The 21,863-nt window shown below is 46.3% G+C and overlaps 1 protein-coding gene across 7 annotated transcripts in view; it reads right to left on the bottom strand.

Moving 5' to 3' along the window:
• Positions 1-21,863, bottom strand: part of LOC138265564 (von Willebrand factor A domain-containing protein 5A-like) — a 613,576-nt gene that overhangs the window by 226,589 nt on the left and 365,124 nt on the right. For all 7 annotated transcript variants that reach the window (XR_011199384.1, XM_069213382.1, XM_069213384.1 and 4 more), the window contains exons 11-14: positions 18,000-18,114; positions 4,815-4,973; positions 4,015-4,118; positions 2,291-2,499 (exon numbers count right to left, since the gene is read on the bottom strand). Coding sequence is in view for 6 of the 7 variants with exons in the window: in XM_069213382.1 (XP_069069483.1) it covers positions 2,291-2,499; positions 4,015-4,118; positions 4,815-4,973; positions 18,000-18,114 (587 nt within the window). In the remaining variant the exon portion in view is untranslated. The remainder of the gene's footprint in view (positions 1-2,290; positions 2,500-4,014; positions 4,119-4,814; positions 4,974-17,999; positions 18,115-21,863) is intronic.

Genomic DNA, 21,863 nt, shown 5'->3' with positions numbered 1-21,863 from the left:
ATAAAATAGACTACTACAAAATGTGCAAAATGTTTTACCATAAAATAGTGCTTCCAAAATATAGATGTTAATATTATGCAGACCATATGTAATACAATCTTTTTACATAAATGCCCCTTCATCACCTCCTATGGGGTAGTAAACACTATGTAAATACAATTACAATTAAAAGCATGCCCTTCACAGTTAAGTTGGTATCTCTTTTTACTAGCACTCAAAAGGAATAGATCTTTGTCATCACAAAGCTTCCAGTGATTCGATCAGTACCGGCTCCCAAGCATCCTTTACATTTTCAGATTACAGTTTACATTTGCAGATTAACTGGTAGCGCATATTTGCATTTATTTCAGGCAAGTAAGCACCCTGGCAAGAACACTTCTTTAGATGTCTGCCCATCCCTTGGATTCACTTAACAGGAGACACACTGAATGACAATTCAGCTGAAGGTTTCTTAACTATAAAAATTAACCGTCCCAGGACGGCTGTCATTTTCCAAAATGAAAACGTTTTGGATTTGAGGCAGAAGTGGCTAAGGAATGCGCACCCCCCCCTTCCGATGGCTCCACGGCCCCCCCTGGGAGTCACGACCCACAGTTTGAAGACCTCTGCTTTATGGTGATATCACTCACTCTGGATTTAATGTGTTTTCTGCCAAGCCATGTGTAATATATATATAGAAAAACAGGTATATGACCGGAGCAGAAGGGATTAAATTAATGGAGTGATATAGTGATATATATATAGATTTATATAGTCACTAAAAAACGGAGGGCGCAGGGGCATGCAAGCAGACATCGGTGAGCAGGGGTAAGGAGAGTATGAGCAGCAAGCTAAGCACAGAGGCTAAGAAGAAGGGCCTTCATGGGGCACAGAATTGGGCAACAGAGGGCAGGAGGACTGGGCAGTAACATCAAGCTAAGTGGAGCACAGTGGCAGCACATGGGCCCATGCAGGGCAGGAGGGAGGCAGCTGGTGTATAGACTCGAACAATAGAGGGTAGGGAGGAGGTGGATAGGTCAGCAAGCTAACTGTTCAGGGCAGGCGGAAAGGGCAGTAGCAGAACAATGGCCACACAGAGCTGTTATGAGGGCGCAGGGGAATGGACTTGGACAATGGATTGCAAGGAGGGGGCCAGGAGCAGCAAGCTTGGGTGGAGGCAGCACAATTCCAGGCCAGTACCTGCATCTAACCCCTCCCCACCGTGCACTGCGATAGGCATCCCACTTAACGTTAAAAAAAAAAACTAAATGTGCTGAAAAAAACAAAGGTTACAGGGACGTTATAGTTAGGAAATAGAGTAAAAAAAACTCAGACGTTCACTAAAAAACAATCATTACAGGGACGTTATAGTTAGCTTATGAATTTATGATAAATTATGATAAAGTGGGGGCAGCTGGCCCCCCTCCTGCTGTCCCAGGAATCGCCACCTCCCTGGGGTGATGATAAAGATTAAAGCGGGGGGCCGAGGTTCCCCCGCAGCTCCGGGGACACCACCTCTCTGGGACTATATTTAACTTATGTGGGGCTTGTCGGCATCCCCCACAGCCCCAGGGATGGCCTACGAACCAAATGCACAGTGATCACGTTTACTTAAATGTACAACTGTCAACAACATTCCAACTTTCAAAATCGATGGATTTGGGGTCAAGCTAGGTACCAATCTGCCTTGCTCTGCCTGTTAATGTTCACACTTTTCCCCCTGCACATCTTCCCTTCAGATACTACTGCTCCTTCTCCAACTCACTTGTTCTTTCTGTGTCCTAATCATAAGAGTTGGCCTGATTAATTTAATCTCTACAACCTGATGACACGTTTCCATCCAAAATGTTTGACTCTGCATTCATTTTTTGTTAGGTCAATAAAATGTATACATTTTCTTATGCCCAGCTCTACAAACCTCCAAAACTGTGATAGCTAGCACTAGCGCTATAAAAATACACATTTTTGATACCAAGAGTTCTGAGACCCCAAAACAAATTGTAAAATGAATGCAAACTTGTGAAACAGGAACATCTTTTATACTAAACTTTCAGCTCCTTGTTACAGTTCATCACTCAGCATAAAGCGTTAATAAGAAACATGGGCATTAATATTTATTACAATCTGTAAGTGCAAACTTGACCCGTTGTGGCTACAACTCTCAAGTGGTGGTTTTAATAAATCACTCAGTTAATTCCAAAACGAGGCATTTATATCCTGGTCTTTATTCTACAGCTCTTCTCCTGTTCACACTTTCACAAAACCAAGCATGATTCTCATTCTGAAATGACCAGCATCGATCTGCACTTACGTTGCGGTGGCATGTACCTCTGCGTTAGGGGCCCCTGGATGGGCTGGTTCAAGTCTTTATTTACCGCAATGAACGCTGTGAGTGAGCAGATGACTCCAGACTGCAGACTCGTCTCCAGAATTTTTTTCTTTACATCCTTGTCATCACTGTCAGTTCCTGTCTCCAAGTCTCGAATCACATTCTTTGCTGCAAGACGGTGAATGGGGAGTCTAGGAAAAGAATAAGCGTAGAGCTGCTTTTGCATTCACAGGGTGCACTAGGAAAGAGTCTAAGTGTAAAATTCAGTATATTATAATGACATCTTTACTAGGGACTGAGAACGCACCCAACCAAAAAAAAGTTATACTGTGAAACATTCCACCTGGACGACTGGCATTTCATGTGGTGGCTTCCATAGAGAGAGTGAAAACACATTCTTAATAGGAACCTCACTACAAACGGGTCTATCGGGAGGAGCAGCTAAAGGAGTTTCTCTGTCACAGAACTTGTCCCACCTATTTGAAAAACTAAGACAGAAGACGTTTTTCAGAGTCAGGAAATGCGCAGCTGTGCGGGCATTTATTGGACAGTGGGGAATCTCTACACCTGTTGTTCGAACAGCATATACCAGACTTCTCTGTATTAACTTACAGCCTGATGATGACGTCTAGCAATGTTACTTTTAGAAGGAAAAGAACCCTTAGCCAGATCCTGGATGTCTTCTTGTAACTCCTCATAAGAAGCACTCTTGTCAGGACTGTAAGGATCTTATTGGTTTTGCAGTGGCAGTATCTAGATGGTAATGATTGATCACTATGTTTCCTAAAACGTGAGCACCATCGTTTGGTTTATCCAGAACTCTAGAATGAACTTCTGGCCAAATGTTTCTCCTCTTAAGTCACACCTGCTGTACATGTTGATTGTACAGGGTACGCAGAGCTGGTAGGAAAGTGATCCTGTGATAAACATGCTCCCCTTTCTCTGTATATCAGGGGTCTACAACCTTTTTTGTAATAAGCGCTACTTTTGTACATTGAAACTCATCCAGACATACTAATAGTATTAGTACTGTGATAGCGACCACATAGGACAATATTAAAATAGTGGCCGCAGAATGCAAGATTACCAGCAGTGGTGAATGAATGAGTGAACGAATGAATGAACCATCATTTATAGAATGCAAGATTACCAGAACTAGTACCAAAGTTCATCACATAGTGCTACCAGCAATAATGTAAAAAAGGTTTTATCAATTTATAGTGCCGCTCAATTTGTGATACATAGCAGCTATGCCTCTGTGCACTTGGTATCAAGGTAATACTATTAGTCATAAGTGTCTCCCCAACACTGCATGATTCATTGCTCAAAAATGAAATTTACATTTTGGATATTCAACCAAAAATCAGCTTATGGGATCTGAAATTACACACATTTTCATACTAAATATACGTTTTTCAAATTTGGTAATCATATATATATTGTTTCAATCAAGCAAAAGTTTCTAATGTAGTAGGCGGACCGCACACAGCAACGCTACTTCTAGGTAGCTGGAGATCTACTAGTAGGTCCCGAGCGGCTCTGCAGAGAAGCCTGCTGTATACTTATCAGCAACTTGAGTAAAAAAGCCCACACATTAGCTGTAACGTATCAAGGCATTTTGTAGTAAACTGGCAGATGTTGTGGGGTGACAGGTACTCCTGACCCAGCCATCAGCCCACATAGGCCTGGGACCATTGAGGTAATACCTGGACTCTTCCTCTGGGTGAAGAGAAAACTGCAGTGGGTTCCTGACGTTCTCGTCCTTGAATGTGTAATCCAAATAAACCTCAGCATTTGTTGCTTGATCAATCTACGCCATGCAAAGGGAGAAAATGATAAGATAACAATAAAGAGAGTCAGAATGATAAAATCACAGGAGAATGTCGCTTTGCACTAATGCAAATCTTAAAGTCAATATGTATTTATGTATTTAACTTTTTTTCTGCACCAACCTCAGTATTAGAGTAGTTGGCATTAAAAAAAGAACAAGGACACATTTTAAATCTGATAGGGAGTTAGAACTACTCACGTAAACAACCTCGGTCAGGTCAGAAACATCATGTAAAACAAAACATTGCATATATAGTCAGAAAAGTTGGGCATAACGTCATGATCCTGGTGGATTATTTTGCAAACACTAACAAAAAAGGATTCTTAGAGAAATAAACGTCAGGGGATGATTGAATTCCACACGTCAACCATCCAAGATTAAGTCAATGACTTGAAATTTCACACCCAAGAGTCTTTCTCCATAGTAGAGTTTCACTTAGTGAAAGAGAAAGAGAACCTGAGGCACTGTATTAATCGTTGTATACTTTACTATGGGATGCAAAAATATTTTACTAGTAACATTTTAAGCACTTGGAAAGAGGATAACAATACATAATGTGTGAATAGAGAGGGGTAGAGGTATCCAAGTGAATAAAGCAGGACACATAAAAGCATATTTCTTTGCACAAGACTTCAAGAACAAGTTAAGTCCCCACACAGTTTTCTGCACACTCACCTCTCCTTTCAACTGGGCATAAACAATGGACCTCCGACCACTAAAGATAGCATTTGGGGGATGGGAAAGAAGTACTGACTCTATACCAGTTGGAAGTGTCCACTTCAGAGAGACATATTTCACCACAGGCTGTAAGGAACATTTCAAGGTCTGAAGGACCTGTAAGGAAGCAAAATAGTAGTGTGCTATTCATTCAGAGAAGGAATAGGGATTGATGCACATACCAAGATGTTTGTGCAAGCTGCAGAGTTTATTTAGCTGCAGCAATATTTATTTACAATAGCAATATGTAGAATAGAGAAAAAAAGACAGTAGAGAATCGAAATTTCAAAACGTTTATTTATTGTAAAACCCCAACACCTGCTCCCACTGGGTCATCAAATACTTTCTCATCACACATAAGATTCTTCAAAGCCCTTGGCTTAAGTAGAGCAAGTTAATATTGTGACACTGTTTTAAAGGTTTCTTCAAAATCTGCTTCTTCATCCTCCACATGGTTCATTAGATATTCAAATGGCTACCCCAAAGCTCAAGACGCACCATCACCAAGGCCCTCATCTCCACCGATTGGTCTATAGCAAAGCTCTCTACACAGGAATCACATTTCACTTCCTCCAACTGAAGACCATACAAGATGCCGCAGCCAGACTGAACTTATTAGCCCACCAGACATGTCCGCTCCGCTTCCCTTTCTCTAACCCTCACTCCCTGCAGCCAAAGTAGCAGATGCCAAGGTCACTACTTCCCCTACTGAGCAGCGAAGACATGGAACGAGCTACCCTTTCATCTCCAGACCTCCCCACCTCTTCCAGAGTTCCCTGAAGACCTGGCTATTCGGCTGTTGAACTGGACATTGCCAACGCCTGGGTACCCTCACTGGTGACAGGAAGCGCTCTACAAATCTACTGATTGATTGATTGATTAATTGTCCAAGGACTTCAAGGGCTTGGTGGATTTGTTACTTAGAAACAGAGATGCTGACAATCTTCATCTATATCTCATGGTGTCTTCTCTGTGTGATATCTTTTGGTTGATGAGTTGTCCGTCTGAGTGCTATACAACAATACTTTATGTAACATAGTGAAACTACAATCAACTAAACCTAACCTTTTTCTTAGGTCCACCTCATTTTCGATCTCCAATGAACTGTGATCTGTATACTTGGGGTATTTCACACTGAGTTAATTGGCAATAAACACAGGCTTTTATCTTTTATCTTAATTCCTTCTTATCATTCAAAATTCACAGTGACAAACTTATCAAATCCTGAACTTTTCAACCACATCTTTCAAGAACATATAATAATTTTTGAACTCCCCAGAACTCCGATATTCTATTCAAGCCTAAATTGATTTGAGGTGTGATGGTAGTAAGGACATATAACTGAGTATGTCAACTTCTTCTCAATAGCCAATAATAGCTATAGTTCATTTAGGAGGATGGCTTGTTGAATGGGCTCTGAAATGTGATTAAATTACACCTACGCTACGGCGTCAAAATGGCGGTCGCACTTTAAAAGTGCTCCGGACGACTCTGTCATCTGCCTTGATCTATGCCCAGCTCACCGCCATCCCGGACCGGGAAAGTCTCCCTGCAGAATATGGGAGCCCCTCTTTGACCCCCCTTGTGGATCAGGTGGTGCTGTGGGAGCGAGGAGAGCACTGTAGCGGGGCTTCCCGATGGCCCGGAGGGATTACAAAATGGTGACCAGCACCTGAAGAGCCTTGCCGAGGCCATGCCTCTCTCAAGAAGGGAGCTGCCTTGGGGGCTCGGAGTACCCGGGAACCCCACCACTGCACGGAGGGAGCTGAGTGAGTGTTGTGGTGGGGCCCTCCATACCCACCCCACCTATTTCCTCTCGCCCGTTCACTGCTGAAGCACCGAAGGCCCGTGGATCGAGCTGATTCAGAGGGGGAGACAGTGGGCTGTACATCTGCTGTCGCTGGGCACAGGGGAGTGGCGCTGCCTGTGGACCGGGGGGACCCATGGTGACCCTCAGTCCCACATGCCTGCGATCTACAGCCTACTCCTGCCGGTGCCTGCATAGTTTGGTGGATGCCACTGAGGCACTGTGCAGCCCGCCTGGCCTGGGGGACAGTGGTGGGCCAGGGCAGAGGGAGAGAGGGGCCTAGTATCTCAGCACGCTGGCTGGGCCCTGGCACACATCAAGCAGTGCTTGCCCGCTGCCCAGGTGAGGGCACCTGGGTCACGTATGGAGCACCCTGAAACCTGTCCCGGCCTGTGGGAGTGGTTCTGAGAGCTGGGGGAGGTCAGCGGGGGACGTCTGGAGTGGGGCCCTGAGCCTCTACCCATCCCAGGTACTGGAGGGGATTGGTGGCCGACATGTGTGACATCCCCCTCGGGATTGCAGGTCTGCCTTTGACAGGTGACGCCATTGTGCTCTTTGCCAAGCCCCGGTCACCGCTGTGACTCTCACCGTGTTGCTGCCATGTGCTGTGTTGACTCTGGTGCACCTCTTGGAGTCTGGGTACGGGGGGGGATGTCTGTGGTCCCCCACCTCCTTGCTTGTACTGAAGACACCCTGGTCGATGGATTTGAGGAGGACCCCACCTGGGTGATACGTCAAGCTTCATCACCTTTGCTTCTTCAGATTGGGATTCACCTGTGTCCCCCAAGACTCAGCTTGTGGTGCTGCAGACGGCGGTAAGCGGGTTGAGCCTGGGCACCATGCCTTGAGTCAGCCTTAATCTTGTGTCTGTGCTGCTGCCTTGGGACGTAGGAACTCTTGTGCACCTACTAGTCCCTTGGGGTGGCGGGTTCGATATGGTGTCCCCCCTTCCCTACATTGACAACACATCTGCTGTGGTTCCAGGGGTTTCCCCCTGGTGCCCCTACCGTCTGGGGGCTACTCCACCATTCCATGCTCTCACCTCCCTAGGTGGGGGCGCCGGTCTTCTCCCTCAGACTAAGCTGCTCGTGCTGCCACAAAGAGTGATATGCGGGCTGAGTTTCAAAAGAGCGCACTCCTGGCTGGTGACAGAGACTGACATGGGCAAGGACAAGGTGACCTGCGCCTCAACCACCCAGACACTCATGGATTAGTACTCCACTAGCCCACCTGCGGACCACCTGGGGGATGCCGGATTGAGCGTGAAAACCCATCCATTGGGGGACCTAGCCACAATCCTTCAGGTGATCCAGTCCTCACAGGCAGCAGTCAAACTGAAAATTAGGGTGGTTAGAATGGATGTGCACAGCCAAGCTATATAATTCATAACTAAAATGCATCACCATGGGGGTCGAATCCATCATCATCCCTGCCAACACCAAGGCAGGGAACCCTGAACGGCTGAGACAGCAGAACTTACCCGACAGGATCTGATTGGGCAGTGCGTCCACTCCCAAAATGAGTTCCTCTGTGTCAGTGCTCAGTTCTCCCCGTTTTATATACCATGAATTAACTCAAGAGGAAGATTCTAGCAATCGACCCCTCCCTTCAGTTATTGACTTCAAATGCTGGCTGTACTTGGTCTGTGTACGCAAAAGACCTGGCCAGCCCACAATGTGCATTCCTGAGACAGAGCTGTACCTTTCTCTGCTGAAAACATTCTCACCCTGGTACACGCTTATCACCTCTGAATCCCCCACAATATGTTCCCTGCTTTGATGAGAAAAGTGAAAACACATTCAGTGTAGAAAACAAGCTTTGTGGAAAAATACCTGCGCCACTGATGTGACGTCACCCGAAGCTAAGCACAAAATGGAGTCAGTGGTCAAGATGGAGTCGGTGGTCAAATACAAATAACATTGCAATGCTTTAACTACGTCTTTGCGTGGTTAAGGCAGGCCGCATCTAGCTGTGAGGATGAGTGGGCAAGCAGGAAGGAGCAGGAAGACGGATCTGTTGAGGTAAGTAGGGCTTTTTTTTTTAGGGGTGGGGAGTTTTTTCTTTTATTTTAGGGTTGCGTGGGGGAATTTAGGGTGCATGCCTTGTGGATTAAAGGGCAGAGGGGCTGGGGGGGGATCAGGGTAGTTTGGTGGATGTCAGGGTCAAGTAGATTAAAGGGCAATGGGGCCGGGGGGGAGGTTTTTAGGGGTGCACGGAGGAGTTTAGGGCTCAGGGTGGGGGAGAATGGGTAGGCAAGCAGGAAGGAGCAGAAAGAAGAATCGGTTGAGGTAAATGGGGCTGGGGGATTTATTTTTTATTTTAGGGGTGCGTGGGGGGGGGGGTTAGAGCTCAGGGCCGGGGTATATTTAAGGGCAGGCAGGCTGGGGGGTAGTTTAGTGGATTTAGGCCTCAGGGCGGGGGTGGGGGGCTGGGTAGTTTTGGGAGGGGGGGTTTTAGTTGTGCATGACGGGTTCTAGGGCTCAGGTAATTGTTTAAATTTAGGTGGGGGGTTTAGGATAGTTTGGGGAGGTATTGAGGTGTGGATGGGGGGGGTTTAGGGCTCAAGGCGAGGGAAGTTGGGGTAGTTTTTGGAATTTAGGCCTCAGGGCAGAGTGGGGGGTCGGGATAGATTTGGGATGGGGGTAGGAGTAGTGTAGTGGATTTGGGCCTCAGGTCAGCGTTGATTTATGGGCAGGGGTGTGGTGGATGGCTGATGTGTTCTGGGGTTCAGGTGTGGGGCGAGGGTTAGATTTAAGGGTAGGGAGACCGGCAGGTCGGGGCAATTTTGTGGATTTAGGCCTTGGGGTAGTTTTAAGAGCAGGGTTGGGGTAGATTTTAGGTTTAGGGCTCAGGGTGGGGGTGGGGTAGTTTTAAGTACAGGGGCGCATTAGGATGCAAGGCAAGGGGGACATTTATCACACATATTACTTTACCACATATGCTATTACAACACCATTTGTTGTAAAGGCATGCATGGTAAAGTCATGTGTGGTTAAGACAAGGTTGTGGTTCTGACTGTGTTGTTCAGGCATGCTTTGTTTTTGCATGTGTTATTGTGTCATACAACCCTGAGGCAGAAACTAGAATGGCCACTGTGGAAGACGATGTTAAGGGCCTCAAATCCCAGGTCTCAGACCTCCGCATGCTTACCTCGGACCTGCACAGTCAAGCTGAAGGTGCAGAGAACCACTCACGGCACAATGTTGAGAGCATAAATGGCATCACTGAAAATGTGGAGACCCAACCAATGGTGTTTTTTCTTGAGAAGTGGTTTAAAACCTGGATACCCTCCACCCAAATATCGCAGTGGTTTGCAATTGAGTGGGCCCACCGTGATTTCTCTGTTAAGCCACCTCCGGGTTCATCACCCAGACTAGTGATAGTCCGATATCTCAATTTTCGAGACCGGGATATGGTTCTACAGGAGACCCGGGCTCGAGATAATCTCTGCTGCGGAGATGCTAAGGTCCTCCTGTTTCCAGACTACACCAAAGAAGTCCAACGGCAATGCCGGTCATATGTTGATGTCAAGCAGAAACTCAGGGAGATGGGGATATCATACCAGCTTCTTCTCACTGCTCGACTTAGAACTGTCTACGCCAATAAAACATGCTTCTTTGAGAAATCGGTTTCCGATTGGGCTTGGCTTATGGAGGAGTGTCCATTGGCTCTCTCCGACCGCCCTGCTCCCCGACCCAGGGCTTGGCGGAAATGCACCCGCTCCCGGCGGCGGAGGCCACTCCAGCAATCCATATCAGTATCCCCATCACCCTGGATCCGCAATGGATCTCCTCTGTTGACAAATGCCGAAAGAGGCACTGCAATTGCTTCTTCGAACTCTGTCCCGGGGACACCTCTGGGGAGGTCCTCTTGTTAGAAATGGGGTCTCTAGTTGGCAGTCGATTTGCACCCTGTCCAAGTAGGGACCCTCACTCTAGTCAGGATAAGAGAGATACCCAGCTCAGATAACACCTGCTCACCCCTTTGGTACCTTGGCATGAGCAGTCAGGCTTATCTCAGAAGCAATGTGTGAAGCATTTGCACATAACACACAGTAATAAGTGAAAACACTACAAAAGGACACCACACCGGTTTTAGAAAAATAGCCAATATTTATCTGTGTAAAACAAGACCAAAACGTAAAAAATCCGACATACACAAATAAAGTTATAAATTTTGCAAGGTTTCACTTAAAAATACAGTTCCTTGAAGTCGGTAGCTCCACCTGGGGCTACCATGGCGTTGTGATCAACAAAACCAACTGTTCAGGCCAGCCGCGACGTCGGGCCAGTTACGGTGTTGGGAAGACCCGCAAACAGTACCTTGGATTTGCAGGGCGTTGTGATCCTCGCGGTGAGCTCCGGAGAGCGCCGTCACTGGGGTTGCGGTGTCAGTTCAGGAGTCGGTGCGGGGGTCGTTGGGCCCTTGAAGTCACACGCGTTGCAGATCGAGCTCCGGGCTGATGAAGTCAGAAGCGCTGGCATGGATGGCGTCGGGGCTTCGGTGCGAAGCGGGACGTGCCGTGCCCACAGGTCACGGTGCCAGCAGCGGCTTGGTGACGGTCGTCCAACAGTGTCGGTAAGACCAAGACTGCGATGTGAAGCGGGGCAGTGCAACGTGCGGTGTCACCAGGTCACGGTGCAGGCAGTGGCATCGGTAGGCCCCAGTCCGCAGTGTGTTACGGGACGGGCTTTGTGCAGGATCCATGGGTCGTGGTGCAGACTGGGACATCTGTTGACGACTCTGGAGTCGATGGTGCTGGCGTCAGTGGACCTGGGCTGCGGTGCGGGACGGAATGGTGCTCCGTGCACCTCACGAGTGGTGTCAACAGGCCACGGTGCAGGCAGTGGCGTCGGTGTCAGCAGGAGCAGTGGCGTCGCGGAAGCCCAGGCTGTGGTGTGAGCAGGCAATGCCAGAGTGCGGGGCCCACAGGTCACGGTGTGAGCAGCGGCTCAGGAAGTCCTCCGATGACGGTGTCGGTGAACCAGGGTCGTGGTGCGAAGCGGGCAGTATGGCTCTGTGCGCCGTCAGCAGGTCACAGTGCAAGCCAGTGGCATCGTTGACAGCGACGCAGTAGTTTGTCCTCTGGGGCAGCACAAAACACACAGTTCCTAGTGCTGCAGGTCGAGGAAACTGAAGTCTTTTGTGTCCCTGAGACTTCCAACAGGAGGCAAGCCCTACTCCAAGCCTTTGGAGATCTTTCTCAAGCAGGATACACAGCAAAGTTCACCCTTTGCGATCTTTAAGGCAGACACAGCAACTGCAGGCCAACACAGCAAAGCAACACAGCAAAGGGACAGTACTCCTCCTTCTGCTGTTTTCCTTGGCAGAGGTTACTCTTGATTCCAGAAAAATTCTAAAAGTCTGGGGTTTTGGGTCCAATACTTATACCCCTTTCTACCTTTGAAAGTTGGCAAACTTCAAAGGAAAGTCTTAAGTGGTTGCAAGATCCTTACTTGTCCAGGCCAGGCCCCAGACACACACCAGGGGGTTGGAGTCTGCATTGTGTGAGGGCCGGCACATCCCTTTCTGGTGTGACTGACCACTCTTCCCCCGTCTCCTAGCACAGATGGTTCATCAGATTATGCGGGCTACACCCAAGCCCCCTTTGTGTCATTGTCTAGAGAGAGGTGCAAACAGCCCAACTGTCAAACTGACTCAGACAGGGAATCCACAAACAGGCAGAGTCACAGAATGGTTTAAGCAAGAAAATGCCTACTTTCTAAAAGTGGCATTTTCAACACACACAATTTAAAAACAACCCTTAACAAAAGATGCATTTTTAAATTGTGAGTTCAGAGACCCTAAACTCCAAATTTCTGTCTGCTCTCAAAGGGAATCTGCACTTTAATCATATTTAAAGGCAGCCCCAATGTTAACCTATGAGAGGGATAGGCCTTGCACAGTGAAAACCGAATTCAGCAGTATTTCCCTGTTAGGACATGTAACACCCATAAGTACATATCCCACCTTTAACATACACTACACCATGCCCATGGGACTACCTTGGGCCTACCTTAGAGGTGTCTTACATATAGTAAAAGGGAAGGTGTAGGCTTGCCAAGTGGGTACACTTGCCAGTCGAATTGGCAGTTTAAAACTGCACACACAGACACTGCAGTGGCAGGTCAGACCATGTTTACAGGGCTACTAATGTGGGTGGCACGACCAGTGGTACAGGCCCACTAGTAGCATTTGATTTACAGGCCCTGGGCACCTCTAGTGCACTTTACTAGGGACTTACCACTAAATCAAATATGCCTATCATGGATAAACCAATCAACAGTACAATTTCTGTAGGGAGCACTTGCACTTTATTACTGACTAGTTGTGGTAAAGTGCCCAGAGACAATAAACCAGCAAAGTCCAATACACCATAAAAACAGAAAGTCAGAAGGCAAAAAGACAGGGCAGCCAAAAAGCTGCCAGGTCTAAAAACTCCCCTGAGCGGGTTGCCTCACGGTCCCACACTTTAATACTTTTCCAGGAACCGTGCCCAGCGACCTGGCATGTTCATTATTCAATCTTTCTACGTTGAGGTGAAGGCTAAATGTAATCCTACATAATAGAGGGGTCAGCCATTGTCCATCAGTTTTATATTATGAGTTCTAGAGAATTTTTGTTCTATACGGGCGACAGATGTTTCTGGGAGGAAGTATGGGGAGGGCCGGGATTGGGGGAAGAAGTATAAACTGAATCATAAGTTCATGTTGTTGTTGGTTTGGGTATATGTTTTTTACCTTGTCCTTGAGTTTTCTACAAGTATGAGCACACACCTCCAAGGGGCGGGCACTTCTCCCCTTGCATCCGCAAAGTTATTGGTCTGCACAGGTTTGGCACTTGGCGGTTGGGCAAGAGTAGGGGATGGTCTTTCCCTGCGACACTCCAATCCACCTGATGCAACTCATGGTAGGGCCCGTTCAAGCTTTATCCTGGAATGTTAATTGCCTCCTGGATAAAGTGAAACATGCGGCGGTGCTTGCCGTCGCCCAGTGTCACCATCCGGATGTTTTGTTACTTCAGGAGATCCATCTCTTGGGGGACTTTTACCTCTTCCTGCCCCGCAAGGGTTACAATAGGGTCCATCATGCAAGTTTTACCCGAAGGTCCAGAGGGCTGGCCATACTCCTTTGCCGTACCTTCCCCACGGTGGTCATACGGGTGGTGAAAGATAAACAGGGAAGGTTCTTGGCCCTTACAGGTATATTAGAGGGGCATATGATCAATTTGGTGAGTGTATATGCACCCCCAGCGGCTCGCTGCATCTTCCTGGGAGATCTTTAATACTGGTCTTACCCCGTGGGCTGACATTGATAGGGGGAGACTTTACAACAGTCCTCGAACCTGTGAAGGACACATCCAGTCCCCCTTCCACTTCCAGATGCACTAATGCACACCACCTATCGGACTGGCTGACTTTGTTGGGGCTATGCGATGTAATCCACGATGCCGACAATTCACTCACACCTTAGTGGCACACCACATACAGTCCAGAATAGATCTTCTCCTCATGCCCGCCCCAGACTGCTGACACCTTACCCACATTGAGATTCTCTCAAGGGGCATTTCGGATCAAGCCCCTCTCCTCCTCATCACAGGATACCGTGGGGCGGGGACCCGCCCCATGTGGCACCTCAACGCCTGGCACCAGCAAAATAAGCCTTACGTTCAGTACTTGCGGAAAGAACTTCAGCCGTATTTCGCTCCTAATGATGGCTCAGTCTCCTCGACTGGTGTCCTCTGGGTGGCAGGTAAGGCAGTGCTGTGAGGCCTCGCTAAGGGTTTTATATGATCCCAAGAGCAGACACGGTTATCGCAAATTACTAGAGGCCCAGGCCATCCGGCATGAGGTTACTTTGGAAGAGCGTCCCACGGAAATGGACTCCTGTCACCTCTACTCAATATGGAAGGAAATACGCAGCCAGTTGATGGAGGCCGCCAAAGTATCTTTGCCGGGCCTCCACCACCTGATCTATGGCTGGGGCAGTAAAAATGGGAAGCTACTTTATTGGCTAGCCTCCCACCACCAAAAATATCCAGAATTGTGTCCAAACTCATGGATGCTGGGGGTAATAAAGTAAATACGCCCCTGGAGGTGGCTGCAACGTACGCTAGCTACTACCAGTCACTCTATGCAGCCTCCTCGGACGTTGATCCCAACTACTACTCTGCTCAATTCCTCGAGGACGTGTCCCTCACTTGGCTGACCTTACTTGAAAAAGAAATACTGGATGGGCCTATTACGAGTGTGGAAATAGCCTCAGAGATCTCCACCCTAGCCGATGGGAAGACTCCTGGCCCGAATACTATGCAGCGTTTTGAGACATCCTGACTCTCTGACTCCTCGCCCTCTATAGTGAGGTTGACCATTTGGGTACCTTCCCACCCGACTAGGACATGGCCAGCATAGTGGTTATCCCGAAGATTTATCCTCAGCCCAGTCCTGTGCAGGCTATCAACCAATCTCACTTATTTACGGAAATATTAAAATTTATGGCACAGTCCTGGCAACCTGCCTAAAAAGAGTGTTGCCACTCCTAGTTTATCCTGACCAATGCAAGTTTATGCCAAACCGCGGTACGAGATGTTGTATCCGCCGACTTCATGTGGCCTAGGCCCAGCACCATCGACTGCCTTCTGACCTAGCCCTATTTTTTATCGACTTTGAGAAGACGTTTGACACGGTGTATTGGAGGTACTTGCAGTTGATCTTAAGTCGTACTGGCATGGGACCTTCTTTCTGTAGACTGGTACAGGCCTTATAAGTGAATCCCACAGCTCGTGTCCAAACTAATTGAACCCTCTCCTACACATTTCCCGTTCATCGAGGGACCCATCAGGGCTGTCCCCTCTCCTTTTTACCCTGGAAATTGAGCCACCTGCACAATTGATCAGAGGTAATCCTCTTCTTCAAGGATGGAATTGGCACCGGGATCATGAGGACCGCATAACCCTATATGTGGATGATGTCCTCCTTTACTTAGCAGACCCCGTTACAAGTGGTCCATGCTGCTTCCAACTTCTTTGATTCTTTGAGGAGGCCTCTGCGCTCCACATGAATCCATCTAAGTCGTTATTGGTACCCCTGACTATCCTGAGACTGCTTTGCCTGGCAAGAGGCAGCGCCCATTAGCCGGCTGAGCCATAAATATCTGGGTTGCTCTCCTTCCCGAATTGGCCTGGACCCTGAATCTCACCCTGCCAGTACAGCAAGCCAAGGCTGATCCGGTGAGGTGGCGGTCCCTCCCACTGAATGTCCTGGGTCCCATAGCGCTATATAAAATGATAATCCTCCAACAGTTCCTCTTCATTTTTCAGAATCTCCTGATCCCCCTGCAGCGATCCTAGTTCCGTGCCTTGGATACAGCTGCAATATTGTCCTTTAGTGCGGCTCCAGACATCTAATTGCACTGCAGCACTGTCAGGGGGGCCCATATGATGGGGGCTGGGTATGACTAACCTTTATCTATATTACTTGGCAACTCAGCTCCTAGTAATACATGATTGGTTTAACGGGGTGGTCAGACCCGGCGTATCGACTCAAACTTTCCTTTTTTAGCTTTCCTTAGATATTAGATCTGCTATATGGCAAACCCGATCCCTAGTAGTGTGGACTTGGTGATCAGAGTGGTTTACATAGCATGGTGAGCGGCCCTATGGCATAGCCGCTGGACTAAAACCCTGACAGAGCAGACACCCCTTTGGCGGCGCACCTGGCTCCAAGAACCAGCAGCACTGCAAGGTTTTGACAAATTGGACCTATGGGGTATATCCCATCTCAGGGATGTGTGGGTGGGAACACACATGCAATCCTTTCAAGACCTACAAACTAGATACCAGCTCTCTTGCACCCAATTTTACAAATATCTCCAACTCTGCCACGCTCTGCATAAACATCTTACCCTCACTGACTCCCTCCCTGAATATAGTCTGCCTGAGGCCAAACTTCTGATGAGAGCTCTGGGGAAGGGAGGAGTGTTGCAAATATATAACATTTTGATTAGTAATGCTCCAGGTGACTTACGTCACATCACAGGCTGATGGGAACAGTGGTTGGGACCCGTTGAGGATGAAGACTGGTGTGATGTCTTATTGGCTCTCAGAATTATAACCATGTTGTCTCGTCTACGACTAGTACAAACATATTACCTATATGGGGCATATCTTTCACGAGCTAGGTTACACTGGGCGGGCTACTTCGGGACCTCACATATCCCCGGTGTGCAGGAGCCCCCGCAGATTTCTTTCACATGACGTGGACATGTCCTCCAATTCAGCACTATTGGTCTGTGCTGCTGAGCAAGCTTGCAGAGGTTTTGAGTTGGGAGGTCTTGCGGCCCCCATTAGTGCATCTGCTAGGAGTCATGGAAGGTATAGATGGCACACGAGCTGAACGAAACTTCTGTAGGAACCGCCTTGATTGTGGCTAAAAGAGGCATGGAAACCGGATGGAAATCAACTACAACACCTACCCTCTCGAGGTGGCAATGGGGTGGACTGGTGTGCAAGCTAGAGAAGCCAGTCTATGAAGCTGAGGGTTGCCTGCGCAAACACGATAAAGTATGGGGGAAGTGGTTGGGACAAATACTATGAACACTCTTTGAGGCTTTGAACCTGCTGCTGTCCATGTTTGGCAATTTGAATGTAATTGGCCGTTAACTATTGTAAAGTGCCTGCTTGTTCTTGTTCATTATGTGGTGCTGGCCTTCGAGGCTAATTGTGCTGTGTCTGACTTTTCTTCTGAAAACTCAATAAAAGTTGTTTATGAAAAGAATTACACCTACACATCTGTATTTTGCCTGGTTTCTAAAATAAAATGTTTGAATCTGGTTTACAATTAACCATATAGTTTGCTTCTGATGGGTGAGCGAGCTAGCATTACGGAACTGATCATGTTGAAGCTCTTTCAAAGTGCTTGCCGTTTAGCATCATCACATCCCTGCTGAGAAACTATAGCTCGCTGAAGGTACTATTAACACAAAAAGAAATACACTTTTGAGACTGGGCATTGTAGTCTTCCGATCTTGATGTTCTAAACTTCTCCTGTTCTCTGTGTAAATTTCTATCACATCTTTAAATGCATTAAAAAGTAACCCTTTCGACTGGCTGTAAATTTTGAAGATTTTTACATTTACTTGGCATTATTTGTAGGTTAAGAATGGATTATTATTTTTCAGCCAAACCACTAAATAAAGTCTGAATAATATTCAAAGGAACATACAAGATTGAGACAGAGGGAGGAAAGACAGACTAAATATGTGGAATGAGCAAAAGAAAGTAAGAGGTGTATGCCATGTCAAATAATATATATTCCGAAGCGAAAATAAGAATTGCACCTTCTGTTGCATCCTCTCCTTCCCAGTGATAAATTCGCATGTGCCGTGGCCTTCTCGAGCAATGCCTTTAATTAGAGCTGTGGAGACACCTTGTCCAATCCCAAATGCAAAACCTCTGTAAAGCAACAGACAAGACAAAATATTGACAAATCTTGGTGGTGATCATAGCTTCTTCGTGTCACCCTCAAATCATATATGAGAAAAGCTTGGATATGTGTGATGGGAATCACAAGTACCATCAACACATCATTATCCAAACAGCTGCTCATCCGTTTAATTTACCAAACATACAATCAACCAAATGGCCATCCATTTTAATGGCTTGCTATCCAGCCCACCAAACATCAGAGGCGTACCTGTGCTGCTTAATCTGTTTATTCAGCCAACCATCTGACCAACCATATATTTCCAATGAAAATCCAAATAACCACAGAATTAGGTTATAATCCAGCCAAGATACTTTACTAACAACTGACTGCATTTCCATTTTCTCCAGTTGCTCTCCTAAATAGCTCCATGGATGTACTGATTGTACAAAAACAGATGTATGGAACCCGAGGGAGAGCCGGAGTAAACCAAGCAGACTGTTAATTATAAACTAACAACACGCAAAAAGCAAGGGATGGGGATTACACAGTTATCAATAACCAGAATAGTAAACTAAATCACGGGCAGCCTACATTTAGATAATCTCCGCTCACGCGCAAGAGATCACCCCAAGAGAATAATAAAGACACACACACGCGCGCCCACACAGACTCACACACACACACAACGTAACATCTGAATTGTGGTAAAAGCACGACAGCCGATCAACTGATCCAAAAAAAGCGCCTTAAAGTTTAAAACATAAGAACACGGCACTAAATGTGGAAAGAAAAACATTCGTTTTAGTGCAAATGAAAGAGGGCAACCCAAATTCCATTGATGAGGTTTTGCCCTGAGTGGATGAAAGGAACTCGGTAATCACAATCAGAATCATTTCTACTTCACAGGTAGAGGAAGTGTGTTTGCTTTCCAAAAACGGCTAACTCATTAAAATTGTTAACACAATTCTTTTAAATACATTGAAAACTACTTTAACATTTTGTGATTCCGTACATTGCCAAATATCTAGTTCCGTGCATGGGCGTCAATTCACCAAAATGCCAGCGGTAGTAGAAGTGACATTACGGGCCCTTTGACTTCCACTTTCAGTCACAGACACGTACTTGCACAAACACCCACGTTCACACTTACACACACACTCACCCGCAAGCACGCACGCAAGGTACATTTAAAAGAATTTTGATTTTCCTCCGCTGCCATGAAAGGGCATATTCCCATTTTTATTACACTAATAGTGAATTATTTATTATGAATCACTATTAGTGTAATAAAACATTGACAAAAAGCAAAGGGGGTGGAGCCCTGACTGACGTCCATAAGGGCGAGCTGCACTGTGTTCCTGGCACTGAATTTGCCACCTCTGAGGTCAGGGGTCGCAAAGCCAGTGCCAGCGGTCGCAAAGGGCAAGCTAGGGGTCGCAGGTGTGACTCCTGGCGACCCCTACATTACCTCCATGGACTTCTGTTTAAATACCTTGAAAAATAAATAACCATTTGTTCATAATCCACCGAAGCTCCAGCAACTACACGCAATAAATAGTTCAACGTGAACATGAAAAATGTAATAACAAGACTGCCCCTAGGCCCTATTGGTACCTCTTGTGGATGACCTACTGCTCGTGAATCCTGACTGAATTAAAACAAGCCCACACCTTTAATGATGCAGCAATAATTGTCCATAAAGTATGGAGTTAAGCAAAATATTGATTTGATTGTGGATACTCCTTACCACAAACTTTATATATCCAGGAATGTTTTATTGATCCCATTTATGTTTTTACTTCTTGAAGGGATAAAATCATTTATTTTTCTGAATTTACAGAAATTATTTCATTGTCGGGTGGGCATTGTCTGCATCTTCTTTTTAAAAATGGTTAGACACTGCCGTTTTTTAGGTGGCAAATGATTGAGCAAAGGCACGAACTAAACCCATCAGTTCAATCAATGTACCTCCACTCCTGACAAAAGAAAATAAATATGTTATTTCTTTCAGTGGACAGTGATGAAAGAAGACCTTTGTAATAACATTCTTTATCCCATTACTACTAGAAATCACATCATCTGGTCCCTCAACCTGAATTCTTGTAGACCTGGTAACTGAAGAATAGTCAAATAGATCTCTTGCAGCATCCTGGGTATTCAAAAAGATCTTAAAAAGCTTATGCCCCCTCCCTTTACCAGCTGGCCATCTACGTGAAATCCAACCTGTTTTTCTAGAAAAAGTAAGTAAAAACATAACTACTTGCCTAGTCCCAGATGATACTCCAGAAACAGAAGCCCTCGATACAATAAACCGACTTCCACACAACAATTCACGAACTTGTAAAACATTTTTAAAACATGTTTGTATTGGGTTTTAAAAGGAAAGAGTGTTGAAATTAGGATGAAGTCAGTGCACAATGATACAGTGGACATCGTCGTACAAATAGAAAATGAGCAATAAACAGTGATGAAAGACAAGTATATAAAAACCTTGGGCCTGTGTATCAGGGCGCCGTGTGTTGTTGCTTAATGAGCCGATAAAGTTTGTTTTCGCTGTGTCTGAATGTCAATAACTTTGGGAAAACAATATAACCAGGTTGGGGGCGATACTGGTGCCGAGCATTAGCTATGAGGAAATTCTGCTGTTTGAGTGGATTAGGGTGGTACGATCTGACAGACATTGGCAGAGCTCAGAACTGGGCGCTGATTACGAGTTTTGGCGGCGGGGTGGGCAGAAGGAGTCAGAGGGGAGAGAGAAGTTATAAGGGCACAGATAGGAAGGAGGAGAGAGGGCACAGACAATGCGCATGAGGTATCAGCTTGGGTATTAGCTGTGGAGTTGCAGGGGGTAACATTGCAGGTGTAAATGATCTCATTGAGACATATTGTCGTTGCTCACCCTCTGCTGAAAATCCATGAGTAGTGTGGCCCACTGGAAGAAATCCAGCACCCAACATAAATAAAACCCGACTCAAACATCTCACCGGAATGCACAAATCTTTCCTCAAGAAGGCTCTGCTTCCTCTAACAGTTTTCCAACACCAAATGCTCTACCAGGGAAGCTCGCAGCATTCTCAAAGAATTTTACAATCTGAAGTACACTATCACAAAGTCTGTCACTCTCAAGTTTCCTGCAATGTCACAGCCATAGGCAACATTTCAAAATAAAATGTGCTAGTAGAATATTTCAGGACAGACACCCAATTTTAGAAACTGGTCAAGGCAATTGGCCCAGCTAGTTCACTGTCACACTCCTGTCACTGTAAGTTATTCAAGGACCTCCTTGTGTCACAAACTGCTATCAAGCCACCAAGAAACATTTTCAACAACTTACATCAGTCACCTATTCCCAAGACGTCCCACATCAAAGAGGCAAACCTCCATCCAGCAGACCCCGTTATCTATTAGCCTACCTCCAACTGTCCAGTGTTAGTAAACTCGAATGAAAAATAGAGCACTATTCAATTATGCAACTTCATGGAAGAAAAAAACTTACTGTCATATTATAAAAACTAAACCCAACCTCAAGAAAAATGTTTAGAAAGGAATGAGTTACATACCTTTGGAATCATCACGTCTGGTAGACAGTTTATATAACCGCAGGTTCTTCACTTTTAGAATATTCCCAGGTGCTAGACTGGATAAGAAAAACCTCAACAGCAGCGTTTCTGTGTGCCACCATGGCTGTTATATGTGCCACCTCAGAGTGGCGACATGGAGTGTTGAACAACTGTTAGAGACAATGTGCAGATCTTTAACTTGGAAGCAATTGAAG

Source organism: Pleurodeles waltl, chromosome 11 (genome assembly GCF_031143425.1).
Source record: "Pleurodeles waltl isolate 20211129_DDA chromosome 11, aPleWal1.hap1.20221129, whole genome shotgun sequence".
Lineage (NCBI taxonomy): Eukaryota > Metazoa > Chordata > Amphibia > Caudata > Salamandridae > Pleurodeles > Pleurodeles waltl.
The sequence above is the reverse complement of the archived record's forward strand: the minus strand, read 5'-3'. Positions and strand labels throughout refer to the sequence as shown.